This window comes from Diceros bicornis, chromosome 20 (assembly GCF_020826845.1).
Source record: "Diceros bicornis minor isolate mBicDic1 chromosome 20, mDicBic1.mat.cur, whole genome shotgun sequence".
NCBI lineage: Eukaryota > Metazoa > Chordata > Mammalia > Perissodactyla > Rhinocerotidae > Diceros > Diceros bicornis.
In genome coordinates, this window is record NC_080759.1 from 61,786,845 (window position 1) to 61,812,821 (window position 25,977).

Sequence of the window (25,977 nt, forward strand, 5' to 3'; positions counted from 1 at the left end):
ACAGGAGAATTAAGATACTCCCAAAGAGATGCCTGGCTTAAGCACATTTCTTCAAAACTAACAAATCAATGTAAAATAATATTATGTTAGAAGGACTCACCAACAGCTAAACCAGCTCTGCGCACCTTCCACCCAAGAAAAAGTCATCCCCACCAAGCTCCCTGAGAAAGGGATAAAGGTGATAAGGGATGCAGTGGAGACAGAAGAGGAGGGAGGGGATGGGTGGAGAGAGCAGCCCAGCCCACATGCCGTGGGCTGCAGAGAAAGGACACTCGGAGGCCCATGAAGAGTGGCAGTGAGGACTCAGGTGTCACCATGGCTGCTCCTTATCTGAGGACCTGCCATCTTGGACCCACGGCTTTGTCCGGGGTGGCCAGGTGAGATCCTCCACGGGGCTAGTGTCCCACCCTCCCCCTCCAGGGTGCCGGGCTGCTCAGGACACCCCGACACTTGGGCTCTGTGATCACAGCCCAGGGGATGAGGGCTGCAGGAAGGAGCAAGAATTCTTGTGTAATCAGTGGCTGAGCCTCCTCTGTGACTTCACACTGTTAGCTACCATTCGTGGGTGGTCACAAACGCAAGGAGCAGGTGAAGCCCAAGCCGGTTCTTCCGGCTGCTGGAGGCGCGAAGAGCAGAGAGAAGCGGCAGGGCACCTGCAGGCACACACTGCTCTGCTTCGTGAGGACAGGTGTATTCACTCCTGGCCTTCCTGGTGCACGGGCACACTGTCGGCCCCCAAACAAGTGAGGGGCAAAGTGAACACCTGTTTAGGGAACTGAATCCAGCATGCCATCTGCCAAAGGTTACACAGTAGAGATGTCGCCTAATTTCCTAATTTCAATATTTCAGGCGTGATGGGAAATGCCGGAAGACCTGGTCTTGCACTTTACATTGCAGCTTAGTGGCTCTGGGCAACTTGGAGCAAACAGTTTAGCCACTAGGACTCTGAGTCCCCTCTCTCAGTCAACAAGTTAGGATGACACGTCTTTACAGAGTAGCTCTGGAGGAGCAGGAGCACGCTGTGAATGCCCACAATGAGTAAGCTGACAACAGCACCATACAGATGCCCTTTACTTTCCGAAAAACTCAAAAAGAAAAAACAAAACAAACTTACGTTAGAGCAATTGCTAACCTAAACTCAAGTGGTCGAAAGAGGCTCCTTTTTTTTAATGCCTCGGGAAGACTAAATAGACACATTAGGAACAACTTAAGCTTTCTTAGGATAACCTAATAACTTATTTTGTTGCCTTGAGCAATTTCACCTTGTATGGCATTTTGGGAGTCTATTGAGTACATAATAGTGTAAGAAATATTTACAGTGATATCTTTCCCAAATGACTACGAAGAAAAATAAAGTGGGGGAAAAAAATCTGTGCCTCAAACTAACAACAGAGAGTATACTGGTCAGGACACATGAATTCAGAGCTATATTTCTCAAACTTCTATTTAATGCTTTTTCTTTCTCCAGGAAAACATTATTGAGTTAGGAAAAGAAAACCATTAAAGTGAAACAAGGTGTGCAACGTAGAGAGCTCTGGGAACACAAGGCATTCATAAAAGAAAACTCAAGACATAGAGAAAGGTTTCCAGTCATAAATGATAATTCAAGTGATAGAGGAAGAAGGTACCCAGTCATAAATGATTTCATGTGACAGAGAAGCAGGTTGTAGTCACAAATGAAAAGTATCAATTCATAAATGTTAACTCAAGTGATAAAGTTTTCCTGTCATAAAGGATAACTCAGATTATAGAGAAAGAAGATTTCCAGTCATAAATGATAACTCACATGACATAAAAAAGTAAGTTTCCAGTCATAAATAATAACTCAGGTGATAAAAAAATAAGGTTTCCTGTCTTAATGATAATTCTGGTGACTAAAAAAAAAGGTTCCTCGTCCAAGCAATAATTTATGTGAGAGAAAAAGAAAGGTTTCCAGTCCTAATGATAACTTGGCAGATGAGGAGAGAATGTATCCAGTATTAATGATAACTCAGGTGATAGAGAAAGACAGTTTCCAGTATTAAATGATAACACTAGTCATAGAAAAAGAAGGTTTTTGGTCATAAATGATGACTCAGATGATAGAGACTTACGCTTTCCAGTCATAAATGATCACTTAGGTGACAGAGAAAAAAGTTTTCCAGTCACAAATAATAGTTCATTTATAGAGAAAAAAAGATTTTGTCATAAATGGTAACTGAGGAGATAGAGAAAAAAAAGATTCTTACTGATAAACGATAACTCAGGTGATAGAGAAAGAAGGTTTTCAGTCACAAACAGTAATTCAGGTAACAGAGAAATAAGGTCTCCCATCATAAATGATAACTCAGCTGCTATAGAAAAAAGGTTTCCTTCCAGTCATAAAAAATAATTCAGTAGATAGAAAGATTCTTGTCATATGATAATCCAGGTGAAAGCAAAAGGTTTCCTGTAATAAATGATATATCAGGTCATACAGAAAGAAGGTTTTCAGTTAAATTATAAGTCAAGTGATAGAGAAAGGTTTCAGGTCATAAATAATAACTCAAGTTATAAAAATGGAAAGTATTAGTCATTACTGACAACTGAGGTGAAAGAAAAAGAAGTTTTCCAATCATAAATAATAACTCAGATGATAAATATTTCTAGTCATAAATGTTAACTCAGATGATACAGATAGAAGATTTCTAGGCATAAATAACAAATGTGATAGAGACCAAAAGTTTTCCAGTGATAAATAACTCAGGTGCTAGATAAGAAAAGTTTTCAGTTGTAAGTGATAACCAAAGTGCCAGAGAAAGATTTCCTGTCATAAATGATAACTCAGGTGACAGAAGAGGAAGGTTTCCTGTCATAAATTACAATGTAGGTGACAGAGAAAGACAGGTTCCAGTCATAAATGATAACTAAAGTAATAGAGATAAAAGGTTTTCAGTCATAAGTGATATCTCAGGTTTTAAGGAAAGTTTCCGGTCATAAATGAAAACTCAGATGACAGAGAAAAGGTTTCAAGTCATAAATAAAAACTCAGGTGATAGAGAAAGAAGATTTCTAGCAATAAATGATAACTCAGGTGATAGATGTAGGTTTCCAATCATAACTTAGGTGATATAGAAGAAAAGTTTCCAGTTATAAACGATATGTCAGGTGATGGGCAAAGAAGGTTCCTAGTCATAAATAATAACTCAGGTGATAGAAAAAAAAATTTCATGTCACTATAGATAGCAGGTAAGGAAAGAATGTTTCCAGTCATAAATGATGTCAGGTGATAAAGACATAATTGATAATGCAGGTGATAGAACAAGAAGGTTTCCAGTCATAAATGATAAACCAGGAGAAGAAAGATTTCTAGTCAGAAATAATAACTCTGGTGATAGTGAAGGAAGATTTTCAGTCATAAGTGATAACACAGGTGATAGAGAATAAAGGTGTCAAGTCAAAAATAAGAACTCAGCAGATAGGAAAGTAAGGTTTGCAGTCATAAATTATAACTAAAGTGATAGAGAAAGAAAGTATCGTCAGAAATGATCATTCAGGTGATAGAGAAAAAAGGTTTCCACTCATAAATAGTAATTCAGAGACAGAGAGAGGTTTTTAGTCATAAATGGTAACTCAGGTGAAAGAGATAAAAAAGTTTCTGTCATAAATGATAATTCAAGTAATAGAGAAACAAGATTTCCAGTCATAAATGATAACTACAGTGATTCAGAAAAATGTTTTCTATTTATATTTGATTACTCAGGTGATAGAGAAAGAATAATTCAAGTCAAAAAGATACATAGGATGATAGAGAATGTTTCCAGTTATAAATTATAACTCAGGTGATAGAGAAACAAGGTTTTCCATCATAAACAATAACTCAGGTGATAAAAAAGGAAAGGTTTTCAGTCATAAATTATAACTCAGGTGATAGAGAAAGAATGTTTCCAGTTATAAATAATAACTCATGAAATAGGAAAATTTTAAGTCATAAAAGATAAGTGAAGTTACAGAGAAGGAAGGTTTCCAGTCATAAATGATAACTCACATGTTAGAGAAAGAAAGGTTTCTAGCATAAATAATAATTCAAGTGATATAGAAAGAAAGCTCCTGGTCGAAAAAGATAACTAAGGTGATAAAAAAAGAAAGATTTCTAGTCATTAATGATATGACAGATGATAGAAAAAGAAAGGCTTCCAATAATTAATGATAGCTCAGGTGATAGAGAAAAAAGCTTTCAATCACAAATGATAACTCAGGTGATAAAGAATGAAAGTTTCCAGCTATAAGTGATAAAGCAAATGATAAAGAAAGAAGGTAGCCAGTCATAAATTATAACTTAGGTTATAGAGAAAGATTTTTTCAATCATAAATAACAAATCAGGAGATAGAGGAAGAAAAATTTCCAGTCATAAATTATAAATATGGTGATAGAGAAAGAAGTTTTCCAGTCACAAATGATAATCAACATCATAAAAATAAGGTTTCTAGTCATAAATGGTAACTCTGGTGATAGAGTTTCCATCATAAATGATAATTCAAGTAATAGAAAAAGAAGAATTTCAGTCACAAATGGTAGCAGAGGTCATTGAGAAAGAAACTTTCCAGTCTTATATGATAATTCAGATGACAGAGAATGAAAGGTTTCCTGTCATAAATGGTAACTCATATGATACAGAAAGGTACCAAGTCAAAAACGATGTCAGGTGGTAGAGAAAGAAGAGTTCCAGTCATGAATGATAACTCAGGTGATAGAGAAACAAGGTTTCCAGTCATAAACAACAAAGTCAGGTGCTGGAGAAAGAAGGGTTCCTGTCATAAATGACAAGTCAGGTGGTAGAGAAAGAAAGTTTCCTATCATAATTGATAACTCATGTGATTGAGATACAAGGTTTCTAGTCATAATTAACTCCGGTGATACAGAAAGAAGGTTTTCAGTCATAAAAGATAAGTCAGATGATACAGAAAGAAGTTTACCAGTCATAAATAATAACTAAGGTGGTAAAAATAGAAGGTTACTAGTCATAAATGATAAGTCATATGGTGGAAGGTTCCCAATCATAAATGATAAATTAGGAGATAGAGAAAGAAAGGTTTCCAATAATAAATGATAAGTAAGGTGATAAAGAAATGACAGTCAAAAATGACAAGTCAGGTGATAGAGAAAGGTTTCCTGTCATAAATGATAACTGAAGTAACAGAGAAAGACAAAGTCAGGAATGCTAACTCAAGTGATAGAAAAGTTTTCCAGTCAAAAATTATAAGTCAGGTAATCAGGTTACTAGTCACTAGTTACTAGTTATAAATTATAACTCAGAGGATAGAGAAAGAAAGGTTTTCAACCATTAATGATAACTAAGGATTAAGGAAGGAAGCTTTCCAGTCATAAATAAATCAGAAGATAGAGAAAGATTTTCCATTCATAAATAAAAATTCAGGTCATAGAGAAAGGTTTCCAGTCATAAGTGGTAATTCAGGTGATAGAGAAATGTTTCCAGTCATTACTGATAATTCACTAATAGAGAAAGCAGCTTTCCAATTAGAAATGATAATTCAGGTGACTGACAAACACTGTTTACAGTCAGTCATAAATAACATAGGCGATAGAAAATATGTTTCCAGTTATAAATGATAACTCATGTGATAAGATAGAGGATTTCCAGCCATAAATGATAACTCAGGTGATAGAGAACAAAGGTCCTGTAATAAATGATAACTCTGATGATAAACTAAGAAGTTCTCCAGGCATAAATGATAACTCTAGTAATAGAGAAAGAAGGTTTCCAGTCATAAGTGATAACTCGGATGATAGAGAAAGAACAGCTTCCAGTCATTAATGATGACTCAGGAGATAGGGAAAGTTTCCAGTCACAAATGATAAGTTAGGTGATAGCGAAAGGTTTCCAGTCATAGATAATGACACGTTATAGAGAAAGAAGTTTTCCAGTTATTGACAACTCATGTGATAGAGAAAGAAGACTGTCAAAATAACTCCCACGGAGCGGTGCCGCCCTCTAGTGGCCCATGGGCAGATGCATCAGACGCACCCACTCTGGAACCCACTCTCTGGGAAACAAGTCTCATCTTGGTGGACCCCTCCCCCTCAGATCTCTCATCCTCTGCCCCAAGGGCCTGGGCTCTAAGGCCCTGCCCCTACCTGTCCACCTGCCCCGTCCCTCTCTGGGCTTCTCTTCCCCCTGCCTGTCTCCTTTACCTTGTCTGTCTCTCCACCTGTCTGCACCAGCCCCAGCCCCCAGCACCCCAGGCTCTCTCTTTCTCTCTTCTCCCCAGGCCCCCTTCTTCCATCTGGGTACCTGACATTGGGCATTTCAGCAGCAAACTTGAGAAAAGTTGTTTCAGGGTCCTCGCCTGCTGCAGCCCCCAGTCCTGGAGTGTGGAGCACCCCTTTCACCTTCTCCTGACCCCGGTGCCCACAGACTCCGTGTGAGTATGAGGAAGCCACAGAGAAAGGCTCTGGTCTCCAAGGCTGCTGTTGCTCCAGGTTCTGGATCTGGCTGGAGCCAAGGACAGCAGACAGTCCAGGGTTGAAACCTGCACGTGCCACAGCCTTGGTGGTCCCCCTCCCAGACAGCCTGAGAACCCCTCACCTCAGCTGTTCGAGCAGTTCCCATAAAACAGGCATCATCTTCTGGATGATGCAGTTACACCTCAAAGCATAAAACAGGCTAAAAGTTAAGTAATCGTGTGAGCAATTTTTTAACAAAATTCAAAGCATTTGGGAGTGATGAGAGAATCAAAGTGAGAAAATTCTGGAAAAAAATTTAATACTTAAAAAGTTCTATAATAAATGGTGATATGGTCTTTAAAAAATGTGTACAAAACACTAATGTGAAATTTATTTTACCATGAGATAAAAGCAAAACATAATATTCTGTGGAATATACCAACTAGCGGCCAATTTATTTTACATTTGTTAATGTGCAACTTCATTTCAGCCATGAATAACATTATTGAAAAAAAAAATGGGAAGAAATATCCTCACAATGCTCGCCTGCACGGGTTATGAGGTACATCCGGCACATGTTTCAACTGAACACCAGTGGCTGCACCTTTCCCACAAATAAGGCCATGTCTGATTATTGTGAAGAACACTCCAGCCAGAATTTTTTTCTCGATTTCTACAACATAGAAATAGGTTTTTCTTATTCATTAAATAGTCTGTGAAATGTTTGCACTAAATAAAACAAGCTCATAGCAGAAAGCAAATGCTGCCTTCTATCTTGAGTAACGTGTACATTTTTTAAGGCTATGATGACATTCTTATTTAAGGCGATATAGTTTCTCCTTTGTTTTTATAAAACCTACATTAATCATCTTTTTTAAACAAAACTTGAGTCCAATTTTGTGTCTGATCAACTGTATGCAGGATGGAATAAACTCACCTAGACAGTTCTTGACAAAGAGACAACAGAACTTGAATTATCACCATTTACAACAGCGAAAATGGCAGGCCATTTGTCTTCTAATATGCATTTAAAAATATGTAAATACAACATACTTCTTTTAACAATGTTTGGCCTCCTGGGTTTCTGGACTGCTGGTCTAAGCCATGTTGTACGGAGATTTCTGGGGCTGCCGTGGTTCTGAGGGAAGTGATGTCACTTACTGGTTGTGGGTTCACAATTAGAAAAGCGCAGGTGAGGAAGCCCAGATCAAACAGAGGTCGAAAGCTTCTTTCTCTCCTCAAACTGCTTGTCCACTGCCAGAGACAGGGCCTGGAGGAATCCCTCTATGGTGACGGTGGGGGCCTGGAAGAATACACAAGCACAGTTGGGTGGTCCTTGCCCTTGGTGGGGTCATGTGGCAGCACTCACCCCACCTAGAGGGGGCAGAGGGGCACAGCCACAGCTCAGGGTAAGTGTGGGTGCAACTCCAGGTCACTGTTCTGTGTAAGTTGAGCCCAGACCCGAGGGGCACGAGCACCTCTGAGGAGGCCAGAGAGGCTGGGATGTGAGTTCTCAATGCACCACGAAGGTGTCTGTCTACTCTCAAAGGACTTGAGGGGGCCCTGCCATTATGGCATCAAGAGGAGCTCCTCCTACTGCCCCAGGAGCCTGTCACTTTAGACACTGAGATGAAATAAGGCAGGTACCCAATGGTATTAAGTGCCACTCCCATTGAGGCTACGACCCGCTGGATGGAGTGGGTGCTGATGAGAACTGAGCACCCAGGGAGGAGGACAGCCTTGGGGAGACTCACCTGGACATATAGCGCATGAGCCAGAAAAGGGAGTTTTCTCAGGACGCGGCCACTGAGGCCCTCGCTCTTCCTGTGAATGTAACCATGTTTGAGGACGTCAGCTCCACATAGTTGCATGTTCAGGACTAGTATCCCTCTTCTCTTCCCCCGCAGCCACTTGAGTGAGGCTGGTCTCCCGGTCCTCACCTACTGCTCTAGGTGGGACAGGGCCCTCGCTGCCCTGACGCCACCCACAGCTGCCACTGCGCCCAGGGACCACAGCACCTGCCGAGAGTGCCTCATATGGAGTGTGACACAGTGGGCAAGTGGCCAGCGGCACACATTCCCCAAGTAACCAGGCTGGTTCACATCTCCATTAATTTTTGCACAAGTCTCTGAACCCCTCTCCTCTGTTCCATCTAAACTAGTTTAAATCTCTTCAACAGAGAATGAAAACAATCTAAAAAACACTGTTCTTCACGCTATCCTTTCGTTCAAAACCTTCCACGTGTCCCATGGCTTCAGAATAAAGTTCAAACTCTCTGGTCAGAACTCTGAGGCTTGCCCGACTCAGCCCCTCAGCTCTTCCAGTGCCATCACCTGGTGGTCTCTGCAGCACAACCCACCTGATGTCCTCTGTACACAGCCTTCCTGATTTCTCTCCAGTTTATCCAAATTCTAACCGTCCTTTGAGGCTTTGCTTCATTTTCCTGGCCCACCCCCCTTCCTCCCTCTCTGATCACCAAAGCCACTTGAGACCTGGAAAGCACCACCAGCCATGGGTCCCCAGCACGCACGCCAATGACTCTTGACGCTCACACATTATGTGCTTCTCCCTTGGTACCCAGGGCAGCTGAATCGTACACTTTCTGTTATTTCCCGAAGCACCAAGCAGAGGACCCTGCAATTATTTTGCTTATTGAAGCAAAAGCTTCAAATTTTATTTTCTTCTTGTCAATTTGTAAAAATTTAACAAATATTTTTTAAGAAATCATTAATGCATCAAGAAAGCCTTAATCTGAACGTCTATCTTTTCAGACATAAGTGTAGCACTTTTTTGCATTATCTGATGGCACCTCTATGAGGGCAGCTGACCTCCATCCTCCAGTCCAGAAACCTGGGGCCCAGGGAGATCAGGGGCGCTCTCGAGCTCTCCTAGAGTATGTGCAATGCCTCAGGATTCAACTCCCTGTCCTCTGACCCCCAAACTGCTACCCCAGGCTGCTACAGTCAATTACAACTTCCCCTTGTTACTACGGAAAAAGGCCTTTTCTTGGTTACAAAAATGAGGTCAATTCACACCTTGAAATTTCACTCAAAAGCAGGCTCAACTTTGACACGTTGTTTTCAATGAAGCCAATCATCTCTAGCTCACGGAGGGTCAGCAGCTGCTGGCGAGGGTATATGATCTGACACTGGGGAGACAGAGGCAGGGTAGTTACTGTGGGGTCCACAGGGGACAAAGGGCATACTGTCAACAACAGGAACAGCACTTAGAGAATGAACACAAACGACATCACATCTTATAGAAACACAAACCGTGATCATTTAACACACACAGCTGCGCCAGAAACAGGCTGGATCCCCTCTCATTCTCTCACTCACTGACACACACACACACACACATACACACACACACATATACACACACACACACACACACATACAGAGCCCTGCTTCTTCAAACAAAGATAAGTATACAAATAACAAAACATGTCTCAGAAGCCAGGAGTGACCCAGCCGCGTCTGTGCTTTTGGCCAAAATGTGTCTTCACCATGTGTCAGGGCAGGGAGGGCCTAGGAGGCATTGAGTCTAGTCTGGTATTAGGTTTCAGTGACATGTCACAACTCAACAGTTGGGCAGAGTTGGGCCCTGGAGCCAGGACTTTGCCTGCCTTTGAAGAAGGGTTTCCATTTTTTGTTTTTAAGGTAAGACTCTCATTTTGGTGGAATGACACAGCCTACTTCCAAATGACTACAGGTCTGGGTCCCAGAGTTTGCCTCGTAGATCACGTGTCTGCACATCGGAGGCTCTTTGCCTAGTAGCTATGCTAAACTGTCAGGCTGGCACACTGACCACTACTTAATGAATTCTAACATGAACTGATTGCCCTCGGGAACCAGGAGAGAGAAGAAAGAAGGAAAGGCTTTCTCTGCACATTTTGGAGGTTTAGTAAGGGTTGTGGGTAAAATTAAGAAACAGAGTTTGTGTTTGGTGTGTTCTGACCTTCTTGCCTAACTGACACTCTCAGCTCCCTGCAGCCTCCCCAGGACTGTCCCCCACTACCACTCCAGTGACACGTGCTGTCCAGTAGGCACGTGTGGGAATGGCAGACCACAGGCTCTTTGACAGAGAGTGGGCCACAGTCACACACCAGCAGCCTTCAGGACCAGCCAAATCTCCAATACAACATCAGAATATCTTAACTTCCTATAAATCATCTAAGAAACTACCCCTATACCACATGCTCAGCTCCCAAAAAAGTTCGTAAGCTTGGTTAAACCTTAGAACATCCCCTGGATTCACAGCACAAGCGTGAGCATGACACTGCACTGAAGGCACCTGGTGGCCTTCAGCAGGATCTGCCGTTCCACTGGCTCCTTGGCAGCAATACTGCGTTAGAACATTTCCACCCACCACTCGGGATCTCAAGTCAAAACTCCACAGGGCCTCTCTCCCTTTCTTCCACGCCACAGAAGCAGGACAGGATGCACACACCAGGACAGTGCTGACCCGGAGTTGAGACTAGCTCTGCTGTCCCCATCACAGAAGCTGTGCCATCCTCATGGAGGACATCGGCGCCCCAGCTCCATGGTGCCAGGCAGTGGCTGCAGGGTGGGGGGTCAATCCCACCCCACTACTGGTTACAATAATGCCATTATGACAATCACTGTGTAAATCTCCATTTGTTGGCTGGCTTGATTACTGCCCATGCCCCCGCAGTGCCCAGAGCTCCTGCCACCCAGGCACGCAGCAGGTTCCTGTAAGACTGATTTACAAGAGACCGACTGTGAACATTACCGTGCTCACTGCGGCTATGCTGATTGCTGTCACTAGAACATGTGACCAAAGGGACACAAACACTGCAGCTGAGGACAGCCTGTGAACTACGATCTCCAATTAGATGACCTCCCTGTGAACTACAACCTCCAGTTAGATGACCTCCCTGTGAACTACAACCTCCAGTCAGATGACCTCCCTGTGAGCTATGACCTCTAATCAGGATGACCTCCCTGTGAACTATGACCGGCAGTCAGGATGACCTCCCTATGAACCAGGACCGCTAATGTTCTTCTTCTTTCAAGGGAGGAAATTGAGACCCAGAGCTGGGTCACTTGCAAAGGCCATGAGAACCAGGACTTGCCAGGAAGGCTGACTGCAGCCCACACCCCTCCCACTCACTCATTGCCTGCAGTTAGGTAGATCAAACAACCATAATGATCATTTTGTGCCAAAAGCGCAAAAATATTGAGTCAGTGGCCACAATTTTGACTATTAGCTCAACCTGCCAGATGCAACAAATTGCAATTTTCAATCTAAGGTGATTAAAGCTATATCAGAGAATTAAGAAAATATAAGAAATCGACTGGAAGAGAGAGGAAAAAAAAAAGTCCAAGTACCTTCATCAGTTCTTCCAAACAGGAGAGGTAGATTTTGAAGATGGCTGCCACAGAGGGTGGCCCGATGTACTGCCTGATGTCAGCCCTGTCCACGAAGGCCACGTCAATCCTCTCTGTGATGTTGGAGGTCGTCAGAATCACCACGTTGGAGTGCCTGGAGGCAGAGGAGCGAGAGCCCGTCACCCCAGGCCTCAGCAACTCAGTTATACCCTACCCGACACGGGGAGTGTCAGGAGAGTTGCCTGCGAAGGTTCCAGGCATTCAGCCAGCGTTGTTCAGCAGGTTGCATGCCCTGTCCCAACACTGGCCTGTGAGGCCTTCCAAGGCTCTGCATCTCTGAGCTTCCTGCCTGACCCCCCACTCCTGCCAGGCTCTCCTGGATGCAACACAGCATGCCAGGCCAGGCAGACCCTCCCTGGGGCCCTTGTTCTGGTTGCTCCTCTGTCTTCCAGAAAGCTCTCCTAGACCCCTGCTTGACTGCTCCCTCGCCTCCTTCAACCATGGCAAATCTCTCATCTCTGTGTAGCATCCCTGATCACCCCATCTCTTGAACCCCTGGCACCCACACTCCCGCCTGCCTGGGCACTGCTACAGGACCGCTTATCACATAGCTCTATCACCCCGACACTGTGGAGCTGAATTATTTCTCCTGTTTACCACTGCTTTCCCCTCTGGCTTCCAAACCCGACAGGAGATCCACTGTCGTCTGGTCTGCTCACCAACACGAGCCGGCACAGAGCAGGCACAGGTGCCCCAGCGAGCACACTTTCCGGCCTGGTGGGCTGGAGTGTAGGGGATTTGGCAGTGCTGCCCTCCAGGGCCCCGCATTCAGCACACAGAGGGGCCACAGGCAGCTAAGTGGCCAGGGGAGCACATGGGAGGGTCAGCTTCACCTGGCATCCGGCAATAGGTGCAGAGATCTCTGTAGGGTGAGCAGGGGTGAGCCAAATGAGGGTAGGGGTGGGGGGCACACGGGTCCCAGGAGTCCAGGCAGAGGGTGTAGAGGCCAGGTGAGGACGGGCTGCTTGGTCCAGCACCCAGAGTGTGAGGCTGCGCGGTGTAGAGGGAACACATGGCTGAGAACCGCGTCCCAGGGGTAGGCTTTGTCATGAGGGGTCAGATCCGCACAAAGGCAGGGGTGGAAGGGTCATCCAGAGAGGGGCCTGAACTAGGAGCATGAGGTAACATGAGGCAAGGAAGGTGAGAGAGAAACCAGAGGCATGAATGTCTCTGTTTCTTCCAGAGCCCACGCTCCCTCTCGATAGGAGAGTCAGGGTGACCCCATCTTACGGCTTGAGCAGTGGGTGCATGGTGCAGCCGGCAGTGTAACGGGAACTCTGGGAAGTTGGGGGTTCAGGGCTGAGTGAGCAGCCTGGCAGCATGTCTGACATCACAAGTGAACGAGCACGTCTGCAACGGGGACTCGCCCACCAGAACCGTGAGTGACGCTAGAGAGAAGGCTGCTGACAGGCTGTGCAGGGGCCCCCTGAAGAGACAGCCGGCAGCAGAAACTGAGGTGGTCAGGAGAGTGGAGATAGGGGAGAGTCACTAAGGGTTCAAATGCTGCAGAAAGTTCCAGGAAGAGAAAACTGGCTCTCAGGTGAACAAGGGGGCAGTGGCAGGGGTAGAAACCAGACTGAGGAGCCAGTGGAGGAGGGAAGGGAGTAGAGACCAGGAGAGTCTACACCTCACACAGGCTTGCCTGCGGAAGGGCGAGAAGCAAGAGGCTCCTGCAGCTGACCCAACAGACAACTACATCTCCGGGAAACAGATATTCTCTACGCCAAACAACAGTGAAGGCCTGGATAAAACATTCCTTAGCACAATTTAGTTGGCTGTCACTCCACACTCAACAAGAGAGATTCTGACAATGGTTTGGAGCCCTGGCACCCTGAAAGCAGACAGAGCACTCTAGAGAACAAACAAGAGAATTCTGATTGGCGGAGGGAGGGTTGAAGTGCTGCAAAGAGCAGATGGGGGTTCTGGTTTTGACGTTACTTCCTTGTGAGCTTGGTTAGTAGGAGTTGCTTCCCAAAGCTGGATCACCCTTGGGTACACTGACCAGAGGCCCTGGATTTGTAAGCTGGACTGCAGGGACATGAAATCTGGCCCATGGAGGGTAAGCAGGTGACGCTGCCTGCCCAGTGCCAGCCCTTCAACCACAAAAGACACCGGGCGTGTTGGCACTAACGCGGGACGCAGCAGGTCTACTCTTCGTTTTGCGCTTCTCTGTGGCGTGTAAATGTTCCCCACGCCCCAGTTTTATTTTACATTTTAATACTTTAATAAAGTAAAAAGTACTTAATTTCTAAAAAAATGCATTTAGCATATGCTGCCTCTGCCTTTTCTGTGGAGAAAGACAGAGCCCACGCTCAAGGCAGATGTGTTTTTAGTTACAGGAGCTGGAGTAAGGTCTAGAGCGGTCTGGTCCTCACACAGCCTCTCTGTAACCTCTCGCGGAAGGTCACTGTGTGTCAGAGCGTTACCTTTTAATCTGATCGATCTGGGTCAGGACGGCGTTGACCACGCGGATGGCATCGGAAGGCTCGGCGCCTGCCCTGCAGGCATTGCGGGCAGCTGTAAGGCTCTCTACCTGCCAGGATGGAGCAACGGGTCAAAACCGACAGGCCTGGTCCCATGGGGCTGCCTCGGGACGCCTCCACTGAGCGACTAAGCAAACAAATGAACAGGTGTGCGTGTGCCCGCCTGTGCCAGGAGAGTAACGTGTGGGAAGCCAAAGAGGACAGGACCGCACGACACGGTGAGCGCCGGACGGAGGCAGGACAGAGTGAGGCTTGGCTGTGCCGTGGCAACAATAAGGCAATTCAGTCTTGAATTTCCTTCAGTCCCAGGTTTAATGTCTGAACGTGCCTACCTCATCAATCAGCACAAACACCAGAGCATCTTTATCGTCAATTAGATCCTGAATCTTCTGGAACATCTTAGTTACCAGCTTGCCACTCTGGAACCAAAACACTCTTTTAGGGTCGACATACACTCACTCATCATGCTGCCAGGTGCACACGTGCACCACTGTCCCCACTGGGCTTCGCTCTGGCCCCAGGTGGCCCCACAAGCCCACTGTCTCCTGAGCCCCTCAGAGAACTCCCGGAATCAGAGAAGCCAGGTCCATATAGGAGGAGATCAACCCAAACACCCTCCCTCCCTGCTTCGTGTGCCAGGACACTGAGACCTGAGCCCACTCCTGCTCCCGCCCAGGGCCGCAATCACAAGACACGGGCACTCGCACCTCAGCTCACCATCTGTCTTCCTCTTACTCTCCCTTTCCCAGCTGTCCTCACGACCAGGAACAAGATGGATCACGGGTGCAAACATGAAAACTGGCCGGGCACTCCTCGTCCCCACTCACCATCTACCAGAGGGATCTACTGACACAGGTGCCTGGGGCAGAGCCCTTCAGAGGTGAGGGGCACCTGTGACACCACCTTGTCTGAGCCTCTCAGTTCACAGACGGCAGAACAGGGCTCAGTGGCCCAAGGGCATGCTCAGCGGAGGGGTGCAGTCCACGTTAGAACGTGAGATCCCTTCCATCCTAAGATAATGCAGAATGTCCTGTCCCACTCAGTCAAAGGTCTGGATGTGACCAGCAGAGGGTCCTCTCAGGGCTCACACTATTTCCAAGTTACTGCTTAGCTCTGGAACTTTCCTCTGACCACAGAGTCAGACCCACTGTTCACTTTCCCATTTCACCTATTTCTCTCCTATAGATTTTGGAGGAGAAAGTTTGCCTAATATACAGGACACCTTTTGAACTACATGGTTGATAATCCACAGGATTAGAATTAATACTTACTTCAGAAAACCACTTAGAAAAGAGGCTGTGGCTGTTTATTTCAATTAATTGGCCATACTGGTACCTAAGATGATAAAAAACAGAGTTAAGACAATTATTTCACAAATCAGTCCGATGGCATCCTCAGTGGCAGCCACTTTTGCTTCTTCCATACAACATCTCTAACTGCCCGGTATGTTGAGAATTACTAACTTGTTAAATCATTACAATTACTGACAAAGGACTGAGAGACCTAGCACCCTGCATACTAAAGAATTATGAAAAATCTAACAAGATGCAATCAATAGTTCTAGTCGAAGCAAATTAAGAGTTTTAAATTGAATATCTTCATTTCAATGAAAGCAAGAGTAAAATCTCTCTCATTTTCAATCTGCCTATAATTTATATTTCTGTTACACAGTATTACCAGTACTAACACAGCCAACAAAACAAAACATAAGCATCAAAAGTTTTCTGGCCAGGGCTGAACATTTTTACCCTTCCACAAAACCCTAAAGAATGTGACAATTTGTTTTCCAGCACAAAATCACTTCCTGCAAACTCCAGAGCCCTGGAATGTTTACACGGTCCAAAATGAACCTTAACACGTACGAACTAACTGAAATCTAGCACTGACACCTTCACTCCGGAGGCACTCAGAGATCTGGATGCACTTAGTTCTGACTAAAATCAAACAGGAAGCAAGACTGAGGCAGGAGAGATGCCGACTCCAGGTCCTTTTCAGTTTCTTTCATGTCAAAAGTCCCCAGAAGAAAAAGAATTACTTCCAAAAAGTATTACTGGCCTTCCATTTAAAAAAGAGAAAAAGACCATTTACTAATTCTGGTTACAAAAGGGCAGAGGGAGACAGACAACTTCATGAAATAAAGATTGGCTTGAATATTAAACAAAATTAAATATAAAGCAGTTTGATTACTAAATGCAGTGAACAACAAAGGCTTGTTAAGGCTTCTTTTGCCATTTCTAAGCCACAAAATAAACAGATATTTCCAGATCTTTTTACTGGAAAAAGTTATATTTCTTGTAATAACATCTTCACTCTCTAGTGTTTTAGGAAACTTGCCCGCAGACATCTTTAAAACCCGGAGGTATTTCAACTTGTCAAGACAAAGGCCAAGCTGCTAAGCGTAAAACAAAGGGTTGAAATAAAGCGATTTCCTGATGTAAAAATACTTACAGGACATTTTGAAAAGAAAATAGGTATTTTAAAGTAAATTTCATAGGATTTCCTTTTCTAAAGTCATACTAGAGTAACAGGTACGAGACTTACTCTCTGCCTTAATCAACTAGAAAACAAGACAAAATAAACGACAACATCTGAGACAGGCACTGGACAACCTGCACCAGAGGACTGTGACCTGGAGAGAAGGAAGAGGTGAGCCCTGTGATTGCCCTGGCCTTCCTCCTGAAACACCTTCCAACGCAACCCTGGAGGGGCCAAGAGGAGCACGGCCACCTCGCTGAGCTGAGGAGACAGAGTTCAGGGAGCCTGAGGTGGCTGGAGGCTGCAGAGCAGAGTTCCAGAGGGGAGGGAGAGACACAGGAATACAGCTCCAGAAGTCGTCATGGGGTCCCTCTGAGTCTGCTGCACACTCGGGCGTGTGTGAGTAGGGAAATCCCGTGAGGCCGGAGACGTGTGAGCCGAATGGTTCCCGGCGCTCACAAAGGCTGGGAGTGTTCAAGTTCTCATTGGCCAAAGCGGACAGCACTCGTTACTCATTCAGGGTGCTCGACTCAGACCCCCGAAGGGCCTCACTTGAGCATTAAGACCAGACTACACCTAAAGCCCTCTCTAACAATGCCTAGAAACAAACCTACAAAGGATCACAGCAAATCACAAGTAAGTGAAATGCCCACCAGAACTAAACCCAACAGTCTTCAAAGGAAGACAGGAGAATCCAGACACTTCAAATCTCAATGTCCACCTTCAATCAAAAATTACCTGACGTGCCAAGAAGCAGAAATATGTGACCCATAACCAGAAGAAAAATCAGTCAACAGAAAGACTCAGGAATGATACTGATGATGGAATGAGTAGACAAGAACATTAAAACAGCTATTACACACTTTAAAACATTAAAACAGCTATATAACGCTCAAGGATTTTAATAAGAACTTAAAGAGGAGAGAAATGAAAAGTATAGAAAGAACCAAATGGATCCTCTGGAAAAGAAAAATACACTATCAGAAATGAAAATTTCACTGAAGGAAATTAAAAGCAGAAAATTATCCAAAATGAAACAGAAAATTCTAAAAACCTGAAAAAATGAAAACGCTCACCAGTGGCCTGTGGGACAACATCAGGCAGTCTGACCTGCAAATAAATGGACTGCCAGAAAAGGTGGGGCAGTTAAACAATGCCCAATATTTAAATAAGAAATAATGGGCAAATATGTTCCAAATGTGGTAAAACAATAAACCCCAAAACAGAGAGAACTCAAGAAGTAACGGACAGGGGCTGCCCCATGGTGTAGCGGTTAACTGCACGCGCTTCGCTGCTGGCAGCCTGGGTTAGCATCCCAGGCGTGCACTGATGCACCGCTCGTCAGGCCATGCCGTGGCAGCATCCCACATAAAGTGGAGGAGGATGGGCACAGATGTTAGCCCAGGGCCAGTCTTCCCCAGCAAAAAGAGGAGGATTGGCATGGATGTTAGCTCAGGGCTGATCTTCCTCACCAAAAAAAAAAAAAAGAAAAAAAAGTAACAGATAAACCCACCACTAGAGCCTTAGACATTCCTCCGTGAGTACGCGACAGAACACCAGACAAACAATCAGCACGGACATCAAGCATCCTGAGCTGACATCCATGGAATATTCCACCCAACAAGAGCAGAAACACGTTCTTCTGAAGCGCACGGGGAACTGTCAACAGGACAGAGCACATGCTGGTCATAAAGCAAGTCTCAATAAATTTAAAAAGACTGAAATCATAACTGAAGACTATGCTGTGGGGGGCTGGCCCCATAGCCTAGTGGTTAAGTTTGGCATGCTCCATTTCAGCAGTCTGGGTTCGGTTCCTGGGCACAGACCTACACCACTCATCAGCGGCCATGCTGTGGCAGCGACTCACATACAAAACAGAGGAGACTGGCAACAGATGTTAGCTCAGGGCGAATCTTCCTCAGCAAAAAAAGGACTATGCTGAGTATAGTGGAATTAGTTAATTTACATTGAAAGAGAGGAACCTACTATTCATGTAAAATAATTAAAAAATAAGAACAGCTTCCATCATTGTCAACGAAAGGCAAGCAACGCCATTCCTGCTGCTCTCCTCTCTCAAATGACTGAAAGTTACCTGTTAGAAAGTCTAATGGTCAATTTCTGGGCTAATGCTTTACACAGGGATGTTTTTCCAGTGCCTGGAGGACCTGTAACAGAATTCAAGCAAATATGTTTTTAAGTCAGTGTAGTAACAAATTTCTTAAAACAAAAGTAGTTGCATTATCCACAAAATACAAAGTGAGGAGCAGAAAGTTCGATGCCATAAATTTTATTACCACAAGTACCACTTGCTAACTTAGAAAGAAGTCCGCTAGCAGTGTAAATGCTATAAAACAACCAATATGCTTTACAAGTTTTTCCCTCTTTCTTCCTAGTTTGAACTCAACTTGTGTTTCTGGTCTTAGCTTCCACCAGCCCTGACACATGCACTGCTTCCTGGCCCACAGGGCCCTCAGCATTCTGAGCGAGCACTGCATTTCCTGGTCTGTCTTTATTGACACCCTCCTCCTCCCCACACATCTTTATGAAATCCACTCATTAAGGCACCTTTCAAAATGTCAAACAACCTTTCTTGATAATCAGGGCTCTTAAGGCACTGAAGTTTGCTATTCTTGCAGCCCACAGCACCACTGTCTTTCACTACAGTTATCTCCACGTGGGCCTGCACCCCAGACTAAACTAGAAGAGCAGCTGAGGCAAGGGCCCAGCAGTCTGGCCTGTATGTTACCTAGCACAACTCCTTGCAGAAGCTCTGAGGTGACCAATGTGGAGGAACAAATGCATCTAATAGAAAACGCTGACACGTTCAAATCTGACTTTCTGCAAGCCTTTTCGATAATTAAAGAGGAAATGTGTAAGCAATTTGAAGTGGAAAATAATTTATTTCACTAGTTAAAATACCTATTGATTGCCTACTCTGTTCCTGCAATTAGGGCAATGTGCTGGGGATATCTGCTATTTAAAAGACACCAACTGGGGGCGAGCCCTGGTGGCCTAGTGGTTAAGTCTGGCATGCTCCGCTTTAGCAGCCCAGGTCCGGTTCCTGGGCACAGACCTACAGCACTCATCAGCAGCCATGCTGTGGCGGCAACCCACATACAAAATAGAGGGAGACTGGCAACAGAGGTTAGCGCAGGGCCAATCTTCCTCAGCAAAGAAAAAAGACACTAACTGATTTTTCAAGATTATATACAAGCATACAAACTTAATTGGTATAAATGGGCTAATTACTCTTGAGCTCCTACCTCACTATAATTTGAGTATTCTCTCTATTCCTTTCTATCCAGTGACATTAAGAAAAAAATCCAATATTTTCCTCTGAGAAGAACCAGACAGAAGTTCCGTAAAGTATGGTTTTTGCAGTTTACTACTCACAAAGTCAAGCTCTAAGAATACTACAAAGAAATACGAGGCAATTTCTATCCTAAGGAGTTTATGAACAGTTGGTGAAATAAGGCAGTTACTTGAAAAGTTGAATAATAACACAGAAAAGTTGCAAGGCAGCGATCAGGTGGCTGCCAACAGAAGGGTCAAGTAACAAGTGCCCAGAGTAATGTGAGCTGGATCAGCGTCTCAGAGAAGGAACATTCTAGCACAGCTCTGGCTCCATCAGAAAACAGAGTCATAACTCCTCACAGAAGGACAAAGGTACAAGTCAAAGTCTGGTTTCATGCAGTTCATCTTGTCAAGTAAAACCCCGCATGCTTTACCATGAAGCAGCACCACTCGGTTCCAGGTGATGAGATTGCTGTCGACGTTCTTGTCTGAAAACAATAAAGTTGTCATCACATAATCGAGGAGCTGAGCGAAGAAAGGAAAAACACAGATAAAGGTGCCGACAAGGCAAAGGTTCCCACTAAATGTGCTTCTAAATAAGGAGAGGGGACAGGAACAAGGCCGCCCCTCAGAGACTGCCATCGCCAAACACTTGTTGGATACCTCACAGGCTTTCATTTCAGAAGGTAACTGAAAACATAAGAGGATAAGTGTCGGCTGTTACTATTATAAGTAAAAAGGATAAACACAAAGATCACTTTTATTTAAAGTGCCAAGATCACACAAACTGACTAAGGGACTTAGCAAGTAATGAGTGAGCTCCTTCCTCTGAGACGACATAGCAGTGGGCAAGCACACAGCGCGGTTACTAAAAGACAACAACAGCCAGGACTCTGTTGTCGCGTTGTGGCTCCCAGAGCAGCCTGGGGCGATGGGGGCCAGCGGCCAGAATTCTAGCGTCCCCCACAGCGTGAGAATGACCCTTGCCCTTGCAGGGGGTTCAGATTCGCTGGGACTTGCTCACACCTGCCCATCTGCTCTGTCCACCCCTCGGCACTGCCTCCTCAGCCGGTAGGTTCCTAAGAGTGTAACCCAAGGAAACTGGTCTTCACTTTCTGCTCCTCCCCTTTTCCCCCTTAGGGAACTCCCCAGAGACCAGCTCCACTCAGGAGCAATCCCAGAGGACAGATACCCAGGACACGGGCTGGTGGGCAGTGCTTCCCAAAAGCCTATTTGAGTCAAGGGGCCCCGAGGCACTGGAGAGCAACACCATAAGGATTCTAACTCAAATCACGGAGGCGAAAAGTGCACTTTTGGAAAAAAGTTCAACTTACGTGAGATTTGACTTCCACATCATACACCAGGCTGTCCCAAAGCCCATGGAATTCAGCTGGTAGAGAAGAAAATAAAAACCTCATTTTAGGGCCAGCCCCATGGCCAAGTGGGTAAAGTTCTGCGCACTCCGCTTCGGCGGCCCAGGTTCACAGGTTTGGATCCAGGGCGTGGAGCTACTCCACTCATCAGCCATGCTGTGGAGGCATCCCACATACAAAATAGAGGAAGACTGGCACAGATGTTAGCGCAGGGCTAATCTTCCTCAAGCAAAAAAATCAAAAAAAGAGGAAGGTTGCCAACAGATGTTAGCTCAGGGTGAGTCGTCTTCACCAAAAACAAAACAAAACAAAAAACAAAAGAAAACCCCCGAAAAATCCCCTCATTTTAGGAAAGCAAGCATTACACCCACCAGTAAGGTTGCCCTGAGCCACCAATGCTCCCCACTGGTCCACACGTGGTAGCCTAAGATTTTGATCACAGGGAAGTTAAATTTTTTTAAACTTTTCTTAAAATTAAAGGCGTAAAACAAATGCCAGTCACGTCTCACTTTGACAGATAATTAACTGGAGTAAAACAGTTCCTTTCGGTCACGTAATCATGAACAATTGCCTTTCGTGGACCTGTACTTTGACAGAGCACAGATGCTGAACCCACCACTCTCCCCACAAGCCAGCACTCGGGCAGCAGCAGGTCTAGTCTAGCTGTCAGGACATCAGGCATAAAACCTTACGAAAAAATTAACCCCAGGACTCTGCCGGCTAGAACCCGCTAGACCCAACCTCCACAGAGGAGTAGCGAGAAGGGAGGAGAAGCAGTGGAAAGAACAGCACCAATGACATTCTCCATTAGCAACATCTTTGAGGGATCTGTCTAAGGAACAACAGACTTATACTAGAACAGAACTGGATACTAGTCTTATACTATACCATACTATAAATCTCTCCTTTTCTCTTTTGTGATATACTTTCCATTTCATAAGACATAAAACACCCTAAAATCCTACAAAACAAACAGAGAAACAAACTCTCCTCTGTGAACTGACTTGGCAAGCCCAAAGCCATCCTGACCTCGAGACCTCCGCATGCTCCACCTACTGTTACCGTCACAAGTACCTGCGGGCAGAACCCAATGATTTGCTGCGATTATATTCTCTGTCTCTTCCTCCAAGTTTTCACTGCTGGGGCCATCTTCATTCAGCTGAAAGATGTGAAGTGCAATAGTGCATGTGCTCAAATCAATGGGCTGTGATTAGAAGAAAAGAGCAAATAAATCTACACAAATTGAAAAGAACTTGCTTTTTAATTCTAGCTATAAAAATTAGATGTTAAAGTTGAATAATAAGGCTTGAATGTGCAGCATGTTAAAAACTAGCTCTTAGATTCGATGAAAAGACTATTGTTTTATTTCAGATTTAGGATTAGCTCTTTTAAAAATGTTTATCCTCCTTCCCTTTTTGGGGTCCTACGTCTGTTAAAAAAACAACTTTATTGTTTTTTTATAATTACAAAAGTAACACAGGCTTGTTGAAAAAATGCAAACAATACAGAATGAAGAAGGTCCAAGTCCCCCACATCCAACCTCACAGATGGTATAGTCTCTAACACACCCACACATATTTGACCAAAAAGTGATTCTACCACAGTTCTCCAACTGTGCCTTTCCCACTTACTAGAGCTTGGAGACATTTCACATCAGTAGACAGAAATCTACTTCATTCTTTTTCATGGTTATATCGTATTTGCTGTGGATGTATCAGATTTGTTTACCCAATCTCTCATCAATGGATAGTTAAAATACTTCAAATTGTTAGCTATTATTAACAATATGGAAAAAACACTTGTTCACGATCTCCACAAAATTACATAATCATCTGTTAAGACAAATTCCTCTAGGTGAATCTGCAGAGTTGAAAATAGGAACATTAAAATGTTTGGTGGCTGACACCCATGCCCTCCAGTTAGCTGTGTCCTTCCACAACAGCGTGGAAAGCTCTTCTGTTCCCCTCAGGCTGGCCAAAATCGCGTACGATGGCATCAGAGCTCAGTGTGGAGAAAACTCTGACAACGCCACAAACGTCAGTCCTAATGTACGAATGGGGAGGTCCACCTCGTAAGCAAAATTTTAGTGCCAAATCAATTCCTCCAAACTGATTCTTTACAGGACAGGAATTGTACAGGTATAAGTGACGCATCTTCCTGAGGCAGACACTTTGGGTTGTTTTTATTGTGGTGAGTGAACCGCCCTAACACATCCATCCTCTCACGCAAAGCTTCCCTTAACTCCCACACACAAACTCTGTAAGATGGTGCGTGAGGCCGTCCGTACGCTGGACTAGATGAAGAGCTTCTAGAAGGCCAACCCATCTCATCTGCAGCCCCCACGACTCCTAGGGTCCTAACATGGTGAGCACTCCATAAACACCTGCTGATTGAAAAAACAAGAGGGAAGGCACACAGGGCTCAACAGTGCAGCCCACGACCCCACCGTCCCCATCTGTGTCCCCTACTGCACTGAGAGCATCCTTATCCGGGGCCACGTCTTGTCCCAGCAGCCGGCTCCTGACAGACAGCCAGTACTTGTCTGATCACCAAACCAACAGATAAATGAACAGTTTCTGACAACACATGATCAAAGCAGCAAATGGTACGCACGACGCCGACTTTGCATTCAGCTAACAGGTTAACCATTTCTTGGCACTGGGAATTAGTAAGTTACCTGTGGGTCTTTAACCTTTAATTCTGTGTCAACAATAGACACAGACTGCACGTTTCTGGTCAGAAAGGGTTCATCAAACTCAGTCCATGTGTAATCACCAAACACAATGTTATGTCTGTTGAGTAGCTTTCTAACACTCAGCTTTATATCTTCTTTTTTTGCGGTACTAGGAAAACAAGCAAAACACACAGATCAGGCCTAAGTTTAAAAACAAGGTTTTAACCGTATGTTTCCCTTTTCTTTTTTAAATCAGACCATACATAAGAGAGTAAAGTAGTTAAGGGTACAGGCAGGAGTGGGCACGCCTGGGATCCCTGCCTCCCGTCATCCCGCCAGCTGTGTGACCTCAGGAAGCTACCCAAGGACTCTGTGCCGTGGCTCCCCGGGTAACAGCAAGGGTTCCCGCTACGTTGACAATGAGTCAACACATTCAAAGTGTCTAGGACAGCGCCTGGCACACGGTGAGTACTACATAAACGTTGGCTATTATGACTATTAATGAAGGGATAAGGCCCCCACAGCTGTGGGTTGGGCTGGGAGTCTGCACTGTAACAAGTGCCCCAGGCACGTGATTCAGAGGAGATCTAACACCTCCACCTTGGCACTCAAGGCTTCACATCCCAGCAACACTGACTGGTTCCAAGATCACACCTTGCCGCCCCTACACACTGTGCCAGCGCCTCCGGCTGCTCAACCACAGTGGCCTTCCAGATCCTGCTCACAGCCGGCCTCCCTCTGAGCCCTCAGACTGGCCCTCAGATGCAGGCAGGCCTACAGAGCTGGCGAGGGTCGAAGCCGGCCTGCTGTGCTCCGTCCCCAGGCGCCCTCCGCCGGACACAAGCCTTACCCCAACCCAGCCCGAAGTCGCCAATGAAGCGGATTGGCCTGGAGTCGCATCAGGCCAGGGGGAATGGGGGGAAGGAAAGGTCTGAGAAAGGCTGCCTCCAAGGATAACCCCCACGTTTCCCCCAGAGCTTGGAGCTCTTTGTTTCTGGCTCCTTCCCAGCATCCAGCTTTGCTCGACTGGACGTGGTGTGTCCAGGTGCAGACGGGTAGGCTCTGGTTGGGTCCAGGCGAGGGTCGAGTGACATGGGTCAGGACCTCGTCTGGCGGAGTGGCTACAATCTAGTCCACTTGGGTAGGGGTCAGGTCCGCTTGGGAGGGGGCGAGTCTCGTCAGGTTGGGGTCGGGTCTGCTCAGGTCAGGGTCAGGTTTGGTCCTGTGGGGTCGGGGTCGGCTGGGGTCGGGGCTGCTCAGGTCAGGGTCAGGCTTGGTCCCGTGGGCTGGGGGTCGGCTGGGGTCGGGGCTGCTCGGATCAGAGTCGAGTCGGGGTCAGGTTCCAGTCAGGGCCGAGTCCGCCGGGGTCGGCGTCGGGCCGGGCCGGGTCTGCTCAGGTCGGGGTCACCTTCGGGCCGGGTGTGCTGGGGTCGGCGTCGATTCGCGGTCGGCTCAGGGTCAGGGTCAGGGTCAGGGTCAGGGTCAGGTTCGGGTGCGGTGGGGTCGGGTCCGCTCCGCCGGCCGGCTCACCTGCCGCTCCGCTGGTGCACCTCCACATGGACGGTCGGCGCCTCGGCCACGCAGGGCAGCGCCTGCTTCAGGTCGCCCACGGCCTCGTCCATGGCGCCGCCGCCGCCGGGAACAGCAGCGGGGACCCGGCCGGAGCGTGGCCGCCGCCGCCTCGCACCCCGCGCCGCCGCCACAGCCGCCACCGCCGCCGCCTCGGCCCTCCGGCCGCGCCCGCGCTTCGAATCTGCCGCGCACCGCTCACCGCCCCCTGACCCGGCAGGGCTCGGTGCCGGTGGGCGGGGCTGGAGGGGTCACTTCCGGGCGCGGCGCC

The 25,977-nt window shown here is 46.0% G+C and overlaps 1 protein-coding gene across 1 annotated transcript; it reads right to left on the reverse strand.

Moving 5' to 3' along the window:
* Positions 1 to 6,726: 6,726 nt before the first annotated feature.
* On the reverse strand, positions 6,727 to 25,839 carry TRIP13 (thyroid hormone receptor interactor 13). The gene is made up of 13 exons (XM_058564407.1): positions 25,668 to 25,839; positions 24,141 to 24,306; positions 22,538 to 22,667; positions 21,425 to 21,480; positions 20,525 to 20,615; positions 18,889 to 18,961; positions 15,593 to 15,656; positions 14,654 to 14,740; positions 14,265 to 14,371; positions 11,779 to 11,932; positions 9,460 to 9,572; positions 8,179 to 8,248; positions 6,727 to 7,727 (listed from the first exon to the last, which is right to left on the reverse strand). The coding sequence occupies exons 1-13, from the start codon at positions 25,757 to 25,759 to the stop codon at positions 7,632 to 7,634; spliced, it is 1,299 nt and encodes a 432-aa protein (XP_058420390.1). The 5' UTR covers positions 25,760 to 25,839; the 3' UTR covers positions 6,727 to 7,631.
* Between the last annotated feature and the right edge of the window lie 138 nt (positions 25,840 to 25,977).